Below are 16318 nucleotides of genomic sequence, written 5' to 3'. Positions count from 1 at the left end.
AATTCTAGATAAAAAAACTCATTAAACTAGGTATAAATCCCTACGTCACAAGATAGGTTGCCAACTGGCTCACTGACAGAACCCACACTGTAAAAGTTGCAGACTCCAAATCTGACTTCAAACCAGTGACAAGTGGAGTACCGCAGGGTTGAGTCCTGGGACCTCTCCTGTTTGGTATCTACTTCTCTGAAGTACAGGCTACTATAGAAGGCCTTTGGCTAACGAAGTTCGCAGTTGACTGCAAACTAGGAGCCATAGTGGAGTCCCCAAATGATGTGGGCATCCTACAGAAGGGCTTCATTGAAACAGATGCCTGGTGTCAGAGACATGGCCTCAAGCTCAATGCCAAAAAGTGCATAGTCATCCCCTTTGGTAAAAGCTCTGTACCCATAAACTACCACATAGGCGGCAGTGTTCTTAACGCCGAATGTGTGATAAGAGACCTGGGACCCAGGTGGACAGTAGTCTCTCCTTTGATAATCACATCGCCACAGTAGTCAGGAAATCCTTCTATGTGGCACACCTAATCACAAAAGGGTTCTCATCTAGGAAGAGGTCATCGTTCCCTCTACTCGACACTCATTAGACCTATTCTAGAGTACAACGCCCCTTTTGGAATGTACCTCACAAGACATCTGCAGCAGCTGGAAAGGCCACAGAAGTAACTCACAAAGAGGATTACTGGCCTCAAACAGATGCCCTACACCGACAGTCTCAAAAAACTCCAGCTTTACTCTGTAACATATTGCCTACTCATAGGTGATCTCTGCCTAACATATAAAGCTATGTCAAACCCAGAGCTGTTGGACATGCTACACCTAAAGAAATTTCAATCCCTTTGAGGTACATGCTCTAGGGACCTAAACCTTGTCACCACAATAAATAGGACATGCTCATACTCTAGGGACCTAGACCTTGTCACCACAATAAACAGGACATGTTGGAGGGATAGATTCCTGTCCCAGAGACTTCCTATAGTCTGGAACAAACTACCCATCTATGTCAAGCAAAGTTCCTCATTAGCATTCTTCAAGAAAAATCTTGATAAGTGGATAAAAAATAGGAAATACACCCAGAGGGATCACTTTGGTGGCTCTGCTCAACAGGGGCACAAGAAAATAAGTTTCTTGGGTGGCGTAAACCAGGTAACCCTGTTGGCTAGGCTTACTTAGGGCCTTGGGCCGATAGCCTAGAACCTACCTGTGAACCTATGAACTAAGCTTTGTGAGGCAGCATGCTGATCAAGTCACTCCCCCAATATACCAGGTTATTTACCTATATCTGTAAACTTCAGTAGTGTGGATTTTCAGCAGCAAGAATCTGCATTAAGGAACTACACTTTCAGAATGTCAGCTTTTGCACAGCTGTTACGTTAAAAGTGCAAAATATACATCTAAGCAATACAGACACCCACCAATTAGAATTCTTGCCTTACAGCACTTAGTGCTCTGGTACATTTTTCAGCTTTCCTCCCACATGAAAAAAATAGGGTCTATATTATCGCATGCTTACAAAAGCAAACGATAATTAATCAATCCCATTTAAGTGAAAGCTTGCAATGTCGAAACCTCAGAACAGCGATTTTTTTCCAAGGGGGAAAAAAAAACTTTAAAACACAACAAAAGTGGGGGGAATTGGCCCCCACATCCCCCTACTTAAATATACCAACTCCGAGATTGCACTACAGTGCCGAAAACGAACAAAAGCAGCCAAGCGAATTATTTCCCAGGGAAAGAATTCACTGAAAAGCCACTTTGCTATTTTGCCTTTTCGTTCTTTTAGGTTCGATCAAGATGCATTCGACAAAATGCATCTGCGATCACACAACAGGAACCAAAAAAAAAAGCCAGCAGGTCAAGCGGCAGTCCTCTAAACTGCCAGATTTTTTGATGTCGCTCCCTAGGTGTAATCCTTAGGTAAACTAACCCCCCCCCCTGATTGGTACTCTGTGTTATGCCCACTAGCCAGGAGGGGATAATGCGCCCCCTTGACTTTGACAAAGATACAGAATATACTGCAAATATATTTAACAGGAAGCATAATGTCATTCATAACTGCAATATCATCAGCATAACTTTTTCAATACAGAATTGATTAAAAATAGAAATGGAATGCAGCATTAAAAAACAAATATCAGTGCCACTGAAATCAACAAGCAATACTGTCAAAGATGTATTAAATACACATTATGTCAAATATCACATCAGCCAGAGTATGAATAAAAATACAGCCTGACAAAACGGAAAGGATCATTAAGTACCAAAATGTGTAAAATATTTGAGAGATCACAACTGGCACAGTCTGAATAAGACTGAAGCCTTAACTAAAAGGAAAAGATAGTACAGTTAAGTAAAAATTACCATAACAGTATATGTTCTAATAAAATAAGCTTGTTATAGCCCAAGCTATTTAGGTCCTAACCCACTGACCAGCCAGCATTCAAAGCTGAAGGGTGTTCACCAGGTGTGTTGTCCTTAGCTCAAAGGGCACTCCATATAAATGAACAGAGAGCACCAGAGTTTTACTGCCAAGGAAAGGCCATCATCCAGGCAGTTAATTGAAAGACTTCCTAGGATGGGGGTGTTATCAAACAACCGTGATGTTGTGAGTAAATCCAGTCCATAGGGAAGCCTGTGGTAATTGTCTTTGGCTAGAGTGAAAAGAAGAGATCCACCGCTGCCTGGGCTAAAACAGAGTCCTTCAGAACAACTCTGAATTACCAGTGGAAAACAAACAGGAACATTCTCATCGATGGAATAAGACATCCATCTTCTAGGCTTGTTGCAAGGAATCCTGAACATAGTTGTCTGCTCAGCTCCAAGAGGAGGCAACCAGATGTAGGTGTTGCCCAAAGCCAAAACGACACACTTGAAGATCCTAAGGTGACGTTTCCACTTATGGGGCTCTGTCCTAGTCTTGCCTAGTTTCTCAGCAATCAAGTTTTGCTCTGATGGAATAGATGAAGCCTGAAGGTGCAACCAAGTCCAGTTTGACATCTCCCAGGCTAGCACAGCAAGTCTGCAAAGAGGATAAGATCTGGTAACCCACCCACAACCACACCGCTGTGGTGTGTTCTGTGTACACTTACTAAGGTCTTGGGGACCAGAGGTGACAAAGCTTTCATTGAGTTTATCCTCTAAAAAACCTACAACACTCAAGTCAGGCTATTAACTTGTTCAGGTTTTGAGGTTCTTTTCTTTTGTTTACGAAGGCTATTTGCCATTTTTTAATCCTGTTTTATGGTTCCTTGCAGCTTGAATTTATTTATTAAAAAGGGTGCCAAGGAGGAAGGGAAATTCCTACTTGCCTTAAACAAGGACAGCTGAAAATGTTGAGTCCCTCCTTGAATCAATTTTCCCCTTTCATTACATTTGAGCATCCTGGCTGCAGGACTAGAGAGAATTTCCTTGTCTAAAGGAGAACTTATTTTAATTTTAAAATCTTCAGGAAGGTTTAGAGGACAAGGCCAAATAAATCAGATCACTGTTTACCCAGAAGCAGCTCTGCAGTAAGAATCAGCAGCATCACAAACACTTTAAAACATGCTTAGTAAAATGAGAAGCAGACATTAGAGGCATTCAAATAATTTCTCAAGAGGAAAAATAACCAACTTAAAAAAAATAAATAAAACTGACCTATGAGCTTGACAGTTTAAAATTCTGAAAGTTGAAGTAGCAGAAGAATGCATTTTATTCACCAACTTGTCAAAGAGGATAGATTTATCAGCAGAAGCAGTTTTAGACAGGAAAATTTTATTTTTCCTTTGTTCACCAGGTTTAATTCCACAAGGCTAGTAGCCTCTTTTCAGGGGAGACCTGAGGTGGCATTTATACCATCACTATTTGGGGAAATCATTGTAGAATCTGCTTTGGGGTTAGAAAACAAATACTTAGGAATCTGAGGTACTCTGTATGATCAGACTTCCTGTAGGCAGGGGGTTGAGTGTTGGGCATCTCCCTTTGTAATAAATCATAATACATTTTCTGCACAATCGCAATTTCATTCTGTTCACACTGAAAAAAATCTTTTTTTTAGGTAAAGTTTGAGAAAAAAAAATCTTCAGGAGGGAAATCTGAAACAGTACCTTCCTTATGATCAGAATGTAAAGATTGTACTTCAGGAATTTCTCCTCAATCAGCATCCTTGTAAAGCCTGCTCTTCTGAGTGAAAGTCAAAGTCAAAAAAAGAAGGAATACTTTTTCTATCCTGAAGAACTAGGCAAGGAAATTACAGAAAGGAGTTTCCTTAGCAAATCTCAGTCTTCACTGTCCATAGAAACAAAACAAGGAAAGGCAAGATTCCCTCCATGTTCAATTTTCCTGGGAAACTCCCTGGAAAATGACAGACCTAGTATGCATACTCATGCCAGATTCAACCTAGATGAGTGAAGAACCTTCACCAGAGACAAACAAGGGTGGTTCTCCCCTTGCCCACCAAGGGCATCGCTACAGCCACAGAGGATATGGTTGTCCCCCAGTTCTTGGGTGCTATAGATGCAAGACCAAAGGAATGAGGATGAGGGAGTGGGAAGGAGCAGTCTGAGGAAACAAGAGCAGCCAGAGACTCATGGACACCTTCTTGTTGACAGGGAGAGTAAAACGAAACAGACTGGTTGCAACTGAGAATGAGACCTCAGACAAATGATACCTGAACAAGTTGGTAAAAGGTAAGGTACAGAACAAGTGGTTCTGAGGAAAAAAGCCATTGACAGTCTCCAACAAGCACAATAACCTTCCCCTGATACAAACCTATAACACATCTAAGAAAATATGGTCATTTACAAAATAGTTGATTTAAGAATTCACACACCAAACATTTAGTTTCCTAGTAAATACATTTTAGAAAGAAAAACACAAGTTCTCTTCCAAAAAAATAAAAACAGTAGAAGGTTTTCTCCAGCAGGGGACTTACAGCCTTGAAGGATTTCTAGCTGATCAACAGTTCCACAGGCATGCTGAAAGAAAGTGTACTTCAGCGTCTAGAAAACTGATTTTGGTGCTTTAAATTATCCTTTTATATGAAGCTCCCTTGAGCTTTGGACAATTAGAGCACGCCCTGTAGATTTGAAGGCTGGCAGGTCAGTGGGGGAAGGACCCAAATAGCATAGACTAATGCAACATCGATTTACTGCTGAACATCAAGTAGTACTAAAATACTTGCAGACATCACAAGAGCCTGAGTCTGAATAAAACTAGACTTTTAATATAGGGGGGAAAATTAAGAATTACCAAAAATATGTAAAATATTTACCCTCTGTCATCGGTATATCTCGAGGATGTCTGACTTCCTCCTCTTGACATATCAGGATTAATCAGAGTCTGAAAGCTAAGGATAGCACATCACATTCAGACGGACAAGCTAATAATTCAAATCCAATAAACTAAATTCTTCAGTTTGATTTTATATGCACTGTAAAAACTTACAAGAGAGCTACAAAGTCCACAATTCCCCAGAAAAAGTCTGTGATAAAGGACAACCTCCAGGGAGACTGCCTTCTGCTATCCAGCATTTGGCCTGTAACAAAACAAACACTATTAAACAATGGCAATAATCAGTATAATTTTCCAAAGAAAAAACAGCACTGAACAAAAATCAAGGTATTGTCAAAAAGTTAAAATATTTTCTAAAATATTTGTACTCTGTACTACATAAACATGCCAATCTACTGGAGCTACACTGCAGACCCCAATGCAATAAACCCATACACAACAGCAAAGATATAGCAATAAAAATGCAGTAAAGAAGAAAATTATGCAACATACCAGGATTTAAAATCATACTGTACATCCTACAAAGTCAGTAGTATAACGTATTTATAAGTAAGTGACATTTAGCATTTCCCCTCAAGGTTTCTTTTTTGACTTTAGCTTTAACACAAGTTCAGAGTCTGGTATTGATTCAGATGTTGGTAAAAATCGATGAGATCATTGGCTAATGGTCCACCAGATCCAAAACCTGGTATGAACCCATGAACTTTACTACAGGTTCTTGCTAGAAGTAACAAACAGGTTTTAGGAGAAGTATCCCCACTGATGGTCTTTTAATGGTCATTTTTTTCTGCTGTAACTGGACTGTGCGCTGCATCCTATCTACTGCCTGCCTAAAGAAAAAGCAGTAAAAGGGGCTACAATGGCTGTATACAACTAAATGCATTATTAAAGAAAAATTATAAGTTAAAATGAAACAAAATGAAAGTAAAATCTGAATGTTTAAACTACAAAGCAATGCAAAAATCTGAGAGGACAAAATCACCCAATTACAACTATTACTACTATTTTTTTTTTTTGAAAAAAACAAAACACAGTGCAACTCCAACACAAGCAATATGTTTATTTTGGAATAAAAAATTCTGTTGTAATGACCCTTGAACAATTTTACACCTACTGTGTACTGTATGGCATTCATTTCATAGTTTTGCAATCTATTCAAAACAAAACTCCATGAACAGTTGTCAAAACCCTAAATTTGCAAGCCAGACACCCATAACGTTCTCTGCAATTCCTTCTACTTAATGCCCCTCTCCAGTTTGTGACCTTGCAATTTCCTTTTCCTAGTATATTTGTTGATAGCATTCCCTGAAGACTTCTCTAACTCTGCTGTCATCTTCTATGATTTCTGCCTCTTTTCCCCCTAAATGCTTAACACTCACATTCTCCTTTTATACTCTCTCTAGACGGTTCTCCTTACCAGTAGTCCTAGCACAACCACTGCTCTACATCCACCAGTCATCTTGTCTTCTAGTTCACTTAGTACCACTTCTGTCCATACATTTCTCTTGTATCCTGCTCATTTCTCCTTTCATTTTTTTATCTCATCATGCCAATTTCACACATCCCCTCTCATGATCTCTCCCGCAACTGCTACTTTGATCCCATCCCACCCCAACCATAGTTTCCCCAAATCTGTCTCAGCTAGTGTTAACCACTCAGTTTTTAGATTTCTTTCTTCTTTTCCTGACCTTTCCACTTGCAGCAGATTGACCATCTACACCCAAACCTCTCCCTTTGTTGTGGTTACTGTCATTGCTATTGCTAGACAGTACAACATGCATCTCTATCTTCTCTACCATTTTACAGTTTCCTCCCTCCCTAGTATCCTATCCTGTCTACTGGCTTGAATCAAGCAGTTCTGGTAATGTGCACTCCCTACTGTCAGTGCATCTTTCCCTCTATAGATCCTCAAATTCTCTTTCATGTTCCTTTCCAAGTAAATTTTCATATTTATACTGTGCTCTTTTTTGCCAAAGTGTCTTTGGCTCTAGTGTGACACTGAAGTCACCACTTTTGGATTTCTCCTCCACCCCCTTTTACTTTATTCCATTATTCAAAAAAACAAAAAAAAAACAAAACAAACTGTAAAAGTCCTCTTGATCCTCCTTTAGGACACAACAGTTCCCAATTTTCCATCTCCTTCAGTTTGTTCTTCCCTGTCAAATAATCCATCTGCCCACTTTTCTACACCTTTCCAATCACTACATTATTCCCTTTTTATTCTGCCAAAAAGTGTCCATTTCCTTCTTGCCACCTACTGTTTCTCCCACAAGGTACAGTGGGCTTGCGATATTCCTTCCTTTACCATTAAATCTGGTCTCCTGAAGCAGTGAACATCCTCTTGCATCCTTCTGATTTTGCTATGCACTTCTTTTTGATCTTGTGTGAACCCCACCCACCACAGTTACCACTTGAAGTCTCTCTTCCTTCCTTTCTGTTCTCTTCGGTTTCATACTCCACCGCCCCCTCATCACTGCCTTTGAATGACTCAGCTCTCCTGGGATCTCCCTATTGAGCTAAACTTTTTTGGCCTTCACTTACGCGCATCTACCTCTCCCCTCACAGAGAGATTTGACTCCCTCCAGCATATGATTTGAGCACCTCTGAACTTGGATTTTTCACCTTGCCCCTCCACCCAAACTTTGTTTTGGCTATGCCCTTTCACTTGTCGCCAACTGACTTCTATCTGCATCAAAAGAACAACAGACCATGTAACAGCAATCTGGTCTATTTGTATTCCTTCCTTTCACCAGTACCTTTCGGTTACTGCTGCAGCACAGTGCAGCTAAAAAAAAAAAAAATAAAATATATATATATATGTGTCCCATGTTCATAGATAACATTAGTCCTTTTGAATCACATTTACCTCCTTTCGTCTTTTCATTTCCATTACTTTAGTCTCTGTTCTGACATGCAGTGATGACTCACTGCCTGCATGCAATGGAGTTTATAGCCTCTTAATGCAGCTCGTGCATGGTGTCTCATCTTGTACTCTCCTCGCTTCCTGTATGACCTAGCTGCCAGTTCTTGATGGCTTTCCTCAGGTTCAGTTTTCCTGCCACAGTTTAATTTTGCTTTTCTTCCTTCAGCCTTTAAGTTCAGCCTGCTCTGGCCTTTTGAGCTCCAGATCTGGGTGGGTCACCCCCACCCCCCATCAACTCCCTCTCCTACTGCTGCTTCTCTCTGGTTCTTCAACCTCTGCTTCTGCTGCAGTCAGGCTCTACTTATCTTCAGGATTTTAGCTTTGAGCAGCTTCTGCCAGATTTTTCCTTTGCTCTTTCCTTGATTTCTTTATCTGCTATGCCCAGGATCTTCCCCCTCCCCCCACAAGAGTGCAAGAGTGGCTTTATCTACTCTCTCTTTAGCCCCCCCCCCCAACCAGGTTCATCTATGTCAGGTGCTCTCTGTGATCCTTGTATTTCTAGCTCCTCTCCGATTCCTTGCAAGTTTGTCTAGTTATTTAGAGTGGATATAACAAGATTACACACCCTTGTTAAAATGCCAGGTTTTTGTGATAAAAAAAAGAGAGAGACCACAACAAATCGTTTCAAAACATTTCCCACCTTTAATGTGACCTATAACCTGTACAATTCAATTGAAAAACAAGCAAATCTGCTAGGGGAAAAAAATAAAAAAATGTAAAATACGCTGGTTGCACAAGTGTGCACACCCTTAAACTAATACTTTGTGGAAGCACCTTTTGATTTAATTACAGCATAAAAGTCTTCTTGGGTACACACCTGCCATCAATTAAAGAGACTGATTAACCCCAAATAAAGTTCAGCTGTCCTAGTAGGATTTTCTTGACATTTACTCAGTTGCCTGCTACAGCAAAAGCCATGGTTCACAGAGACCTTACAAAGCATCAAAGGGATCTCGTTGTTAAAAGGTGTCAGTCAGGAGAAGGGCACAAAAAAATGTCCACAGCATTGGATATACCATGGAACACACTGAAGACAGTCATCAAGACAACAGTGAAACAGTGTCCTGTATTCTCCATATGTGCATGTGAAGACTGTCATTAAAAAAGTGGAGAAAATATGGGACAACAGTGATGTTGCAAAGAACTGGACGTCTCTCCAAAACTGATGAAAAGACAAGATGAAAACTGGTGAGAGAGGCTGCCAAGAGACCTACAGCGACACTGAAGGAGCTGCAGGAATTTCTGTCTACTGGCTTTGTACTACACGTGACAACAATCTCCCCCGTATTCGCCATATGTCTGGATTATGGGGTAGGGTTGCAAGACAGGAAGCATTTTCTCACACAGAAAAACATCCAGGCCTGGCTAAAATTTGCAAAACAATACATCAAGTCTTCCAAAAGCATGTGGAAAAATGTGTTCTGGTCTGATGAGACCAAGGTTGAATGTTTTGGCCACAATTCCAAAAGGTACGTTTGGCGCAAAAACACTTTGCATCACCAAAAGAACACCATCCCCATGGTGAAGCTTGGTGGTGGCAGTATCATGCTTTGGGGTTGCTTTTCTTCAGCTGGAACTGGGGCTTTAGTCAAGGTGGAGGGAATAATGAACAGTTTCAAATACCAGTCACTTTTGGCCCAAAACCTTCAGGTATCTGCTAAAAAGCTGAAGATGAAAAGGAATTTCACCTTTCAACATGACAATGACACCAAGCATACATCCAAAACAAAAGAAAATTAAAGTTTTGGAATGGCCCAGCCACAGCCCAGACCTAAATCTAATAGAAAATCTGTGGGATGACCTGAAGAGGGATGTGCACAAGAGATGCCCTCACAATCTGACAGATTTAGAGTGCTTTTGCAAGGAAGAAAGGCCAAATATTGCCAAGTCGAGATGTGCCATGCTGATAGACTCCTACCCAAAAAGGTTGAATGTTGTCATTAAATCAAAAGGTGCTTCAACAAAGTATTAGCTTATTAGCTTAAGGGTGTGCACACACAACAAAGTATTAGTTTAAGGGTGTGCGCACTTATGCAACCAGCATATTGTACTTTTATTTATTTTTTTATATTTTTCCCCTAACAGATTTGTTTTTTCAATTGAGTTGTGCAGGTTACAGGTCACATTAAAAGGTGGGAAAAGTTTTGAAATGATTTATCGTGGTCTCATTTTTACATCACAAAAACCTGGCATTTTAACAGGGGTATGTAAACTTTTTATATCCACTGTACATGCATTTCATTGTGTCAGTTGCTCCAGCTTCAAAAGCAATCAACCTTTGTAACAAAACCTTGCATTTCTCCTTCTGTGTGGAACTTCTGTTTCCCCTTCCACTCTACAGTTAAATAACAGAAGAGCTAATCCATGCAGGAATTATCTTGGTTTTCAGTAGACAACAAATCAGCTATTCCCTATTTCTAGTTTAGACAGTGAAATCAGTAGAACCATCCACCAATTTTACACATATACCATGAAAGGGCATCAGTTTAAATGTTCTGGCTTGCCTCAATTTCTTCTTTAAGTGTGCAGCTCTGCAAAGAACGTCAATGTGTTTCTTTGCTGCCCACTCTCATACCTCCCATTATACAAACTCCGGATTCTTCCATTATTAGTTCTTTTAATCTAGGTAAGCATTTTTCCAGTTCTGTAACCAGGATGAATTACCCCCTACTGTCATTATGTTGCATCTTTTAGATCCATTTTTCCTGTTTACTATTATAGCTCCCCCCCACCCCACCCAGTCAGCCTTCTACTGCATTCCTGTACCACTCTCCTCAGTGCTGCTCCGTCCCTTTCCCAGAGTCCTGGATTACTTCTGTAATTTGCCACTGCTCCGAGTGCCTGTTTTGCTCATTTAAGCCTAAATCAGTGACCACCTCAACTTCTGTTTCTCCTTGTCCTCCATCCTGTTTTTTCTTCTTCTTCTTCACCAGGAACTGGTACTTTTTCTAGTCTCTTTGTCCAAAGGTCTAAGCCTAAGCAGTTATCTTGCTTGGGTTCACCAACATCCTCTAGGCTGAAGATTTACAATTTACAATTACTTCTGGAAGGATATTGAATGCTTTGCCAGATCAAGATAAGCAGCATGGACATATGACCACTGTCCACCACTCGACTGATCTTCTCACACTGCCAAAACATAGCAGGCATGACTGAGCCTTTATAAGTCCCATGGTTGTGGGTCAAGTCTAATGATATTCTTGATACCATGATGGAGACTGTGTTTTGTGGTTCACGAGACTGAAAGGACAGTAGTTTAGAGCATCACTTGTGGATCCAACCTTGTGGAGAGGCACCACTGCAGCAGTGTGCCAGGATTCAGGATCATAACTTGTAGGAAAGTTTAGGTTAAACAGTTTAAAAAGGGCTTTGTAAGTGCACGCTTGCCACAGTTTATCATCAGGACACAAACAGAAATAACCTTTAGGACAAGTTCCTTTGGAAAGACAAGAGGTGAGTTTCTCAGGGATGACTGGAGCTTTGAGAGTTTCAGGGGAGAAATTGGCAGCAAACTTGTTTGCCACAGTATGGCTTCCTACTCAAACCCAAACAGCATCACAGATATACTGGCAAAGTTCAGAACAAAGCCGAAATTTTTTTTTTTTTCCAGTTTTCAACATAGCTGTTATAAGACTTGCAGTCATCCTTTACCTCTATACATCTACTGTATAGACACACAAACTTCTCATGCTGGGGAGTTATGGCCCAACTCTGAAGGAGTAGAAACACTCTGAAGGAGTAGAAACTTGCTTTTATGTTGACTGACCACTACAATGTATTTATCTTTTGAATTTCCCCCTATATATTTGGCTTTTAGTAGGGACTGCCAACATGGATGCATTTATCTAGATTGGCAAGCTTAAGGATTTTTATGCCTGACTGCAAATTCAGGGGTCAAATGCAGGAATATAAAATAAATGTCATTGGTAAATTCAGAACTTGTCTTGTAACTGTTTAAGGTTTACCTTTTTGAAGTCTATAAAAAGGGGTGGTGTTGGTTACTGGACAAAAGGAAGTTGAGAGCAAAAAAGTCACAAGTTGGTGGTCTGACTTATCTAGTTAAGGGCAGATGAGGGGCATTGAAAAGAAGGGCTGTGTTCACAGGAACCAGGTGAAGAATGTTTCTGCCCCTGGTGGATTGGAGGACAATGTGATCCAAATAAGTTTTATTTATCCAGCTCAAAAATAATGTGCATACCCTTCATTGGTGATGTACATGCTCTTATCTATGGAGGGATACTTGAGGTCAGAGAATTACAGAGTTACTTATACCAATACATTCAAGAAATGCTAAGAAATATACATTATCTTCTAGGGTTATGGATAGGGATCAATAACAGGCAAGTCAAACTTTCAACATATAGTCCAAGGCAAGCTGGAGTTCTAAGTACTCATTGTTGGCATCAAGATTGAATGGATGGTCAGTCTCAGACAGACTTCACTACAGTGTCCAATGGGCCTAAAGGCATGCTAGGAACAAAAATCCAGGCACTGAGCAAGTTCTCTTTTTAGGTTTGAAATACAGGTCAATAACTAAATACAGTAACATGTTCCAGATCAAGTAATTTGTCTTTAAAGATTCCTGGTAGGGAGAAGAGAGCTTGATACTGTCTGATTTGGAATCATATTTATTTGTTAAGCTGGCATGTCCATTAGATGGACAGAGCATAAGAAAGGCATGATGGAGACTGCAAAAGCTTTAGGCAATATGTTGAAAACTGAGTGAAAGATGCAAGTCACCCTTTGTAAAGCAAGATGGGCTGTTGCATATCATTCCAGGCTGATTTCTACTAGACCCTCCTAGAATGACACTAGCTACTTAGCCATCTGTTAAAGCCCAGTTATCTTCTCCTTACACACACACACACACACACACACACACACACACACACACACACACACACACACACACACACACACACACACACACACACACACACACACACACACACACACACACACACACACACACACACACACACACACACACTCTCTCTTTCTGAGTGAAAGGAGGATTCTGCTCAGAACCAGATTATTACCCTTATCGGACACTTGCATAGCAAGTTCGAGCATATCTTTTGCATGTCCCTCAGGTTTTTATGCACCAGGTCATTAGCTCTCACACTGACTATCATATCATATAGTCAAGCTTGTTAGGGGACAGGGTCTTAAAGGTCATTGTTATATCAGCAATCCTGACTCCAGATAGGAAGCAGACTAACCCTGTCCTTGTCCAACCTAGTATGTGTGTGGAACTGCTATGCCTTGCAATGGGGCTCTCAATCACCAAGCCATTCACAGTAAATCACCCCCACCCCCCCAATCCCTTACTTTAAGTTGATTTAACAGATATGCCTGTTTGGTGATAATGAAAAACACCGAACACTAACGGCAAACCCAGAATAGCAGTGACGTGGCCTGCATTCTAAATTAAAGACTACGGCTGCAAATAATGGAAAACACCGAACACTGTAACGGCAAACCCAGAATAGCAGTGACATGGCCTGCATTCTAAATTAAGACTATGGCTGCAAATAATGGACAGTTGTGCAGGCACAGCCCAGATCTGGTGGGGAGTGGGAGGTATACAATGAAAAACATTATCTATTACTGCTTTACGATGCATTTACAATTAGACAAGCTTGAGAAAAATGCGTGTGAATTAAGGAAATAAGTTAAAGCTACATAATCAGAAATTCAGAAATTAAAGTGCTAGTTTTCAAACGTTTAGTTCCAATTCCGGTGAAGAGTAAGAAAGTCTTACAGGCAGAAAATAACGTTAGATCTTACCATAACATTCCATCTGTGTTGTAGATCTTCATTCATTCATTACTGATGGCCGGTACAAAGCTCGTGCCAGCCAAAAACTCTCATCCCCTCTCATAGTCTCTTCAGATCGGGTTTGCCCACCCTTACAGTATAGAAATAACAGTGAAAGTAGGAGGCTCTGTCTGAGCAGGTAGGAGATCCTAAAGTCCACCAGGAGTCCAGGCAGGGGGAAGGAGGGCAGGAAGTAATGAATAAAGATCTACAACACAGATAAAGAAGTTATGTCTTACCATAACATTCTATCAGATGTTGTAAATCTTCATTCATTCCTTACTGATAGGAACGAGTCCCCAGCTACTAGAGTCCTGGGTGGCACTAAGGAAGGACATTCCTGAGTACCATAGAACTAAAATATGCTAGTCCTCTGGAGGCCAAATCCAATTTGTAATGAGTGATAAAGGTAGGAGGTCTTGCCCAAGTGGCTGCTGCGCAGATATCATCCAGAGGCTCTGGAATGAAATGCCACTAAGGTATGATCTAGTAGAGTGAGCCTTTATTTTGGAAGGCAAGGACACTGTTTTGATGCTAGATGAAAATGGCATTTCTGAGCCAAGAAACAGGCTTACCCATTCTGGGTCCTGCAAAGGCCACAAACAATTGATCCATTTTTCTGAAAGATTTAGTTCTGTCCAAGTAGAAACGAAGTTGCCTATGAACATCAAGGGTATGCAGAAGGTATTTTCCACTATTTGAATGGTGGGAAAAGAAAACCGGAATGTCAACAGATTGGTTAATGGAAAAAACAGAAATGACCTTGGGCAAAAAGGAGGAGTCCGTACGTAGAGAAACTCTTTCCCTATGAAAAATCAAGTATGGTCTCTTGACACTCAAGGCCTGCAACTCAGATACTGCTCTCACTGAGGTAAGGCCTACTAGAAGTAAAGTTTTCCAAAACAAAAATGTTTTATCACAGGAATTAGAAGGCTCGAAGTGAGGACTCGTTACAAACTGAAGCACCAAAGTAAAGTCCCATGGCTCTATAGGAGGCTTGATAGGAGGTTTAACATGTAATACTCCTTTCATGAAGGTTTTGCACAGTCTGTGTGACATAGATGAATTGTCAATTCCATTGTTAAAGTTTGCAATAGCCACTAAATGCACTGCAACTGTCGATGCTGAAGCTCCTGCGTGCAACAGGGTATTGAGGTATTGTAGGATCTTCTGAATAGGCATCGAATAGGTGTCTATGTTATGTTCTTTGGCCCATCTAGAGAACCTAGTCCACTTACTGGAATACATTTTTCTGGTGAAAGGTTTGTGGGAAGCTAGGATCTCGGGGAAAAGGGGATGAAATATCAGGTAGCTTAGGTTTGTGGGAAGCTAGGATCTCGGGGAAAAGGGGATGAAATATCAGGTAGCTTGGCAATCATCAGAAGTGGAGAAACCAAGCTGTGAACTTGTGGCTGTGGAGATTGGGGTGAATCAGTCCCAGAGTATGAGACAGCAGACCTTGGGATTGATCCAGGATCCATGGGCTGTGAATCAGGTGAGGCCATAGGAATGGGAACCAGACTTGATGGGGCCAATAAGGTGCAATGAGGATCACTTTGCTTCTCAACCTTTGAGGTTTCTGTAGAAATTTTGGGATGAGGGGAAATGGAGGAAAGGCATACACTAGACCCAGGGGGCAATTGTGTGTCAGAGCATCCCTCAGTAACTTCCCCTGAAGGGGGAATCAGGGCAAAATAGCTTCTGCATTTGTTGTTTAGGGGTGAAGCAAACGGGTCGCAGCAAGGCCTGCCCCAGCGGCAGAAGACCTGATCTGCTGTTATCGGATTGAGGGACCACTCATGAGGCATCAAAATGTTCCTGCTCAGATTGTCTGCAATAAGACTGGAACTCCTGGGAATGTGCGTGCTATGTGAAAGCGGTTGGAAGCCATCGCCCAATGCCAAATTCTCATGGCTTCCTGACACAGGGGGTAAGACCTGGTTCCGCCTTGTTTGCTGATGTACCAAACAACTGACATGTTTTCCGATTGAATTGCAATAGTCCCAGAAGGAAGGGATGTGTGGAACGCCTGCAATGCTAAGAGAACTGCCCTCACTTCCAGGACATTTATGTGCAAATTGGCCTCCATGGGGGACCAGGTGCCTTGGACCGCCGTGGTCCTGGGCTGGGAAGAAAGAACGATCGACACCAAAGATTTGTTTTTAGCTCATCCACCATAGCATTTCTTTCTTGCAAAGGTTTGTAAGGTGCATCATGTGGTCGAGTGGGTGGGTTAAAATTGACCATTGTAATGAAAGGAACCATTGTAATAGTCTCATGTGCAACCTCCCCAGTGGTACTAAGG

At 41.2% G+C, this 16318-nt stretch overlaps 1 protein-coding gene across 1 annotated transcript in view; it reads right to left on the bottom strand.

The window, feature by feature from the left end:
* The window catches only part of SELENOK (selenoprotein K), a 57778-nt gene that overhangs the window by 20219 nt on the left and 21241 nt on the right, over positions 1-16318 (bottom strand). The window contains exons 2-3 of the mRNA XM_044077613.1: positions 5424-5514; positions 5251-5325 (exon numbers count right to left, since the gene is read on the bottom strand). Of these exons, the coding sequence (XP_043933548.1) occupies positions 5251-5325; positions 5424-5514 (166 nt within the window). The remainder of the gene's footprint in view (positions 1-5250; positions 5326-5423; positions 5515-16318) is intronic.

Source organism: Protopterus annectens, chromosome 7.part0, assembly GCF_019279795.1.
Source record: "Protopterus annectens isolate FY-2018-M chromosome 7.part0, PAN1.0, whole genome shotgun sequence".
NCBI lineage: Eukaryota > Metazoa > Chordata > Ceratodontiformes > Protopteridae > Protopterus > Protopterus annectens.
The sequence above is the reverse complement of the archived record's forward strand: the minus strand, read 5'-3'. Positions and strand labels throughout refer to the sequence as shown.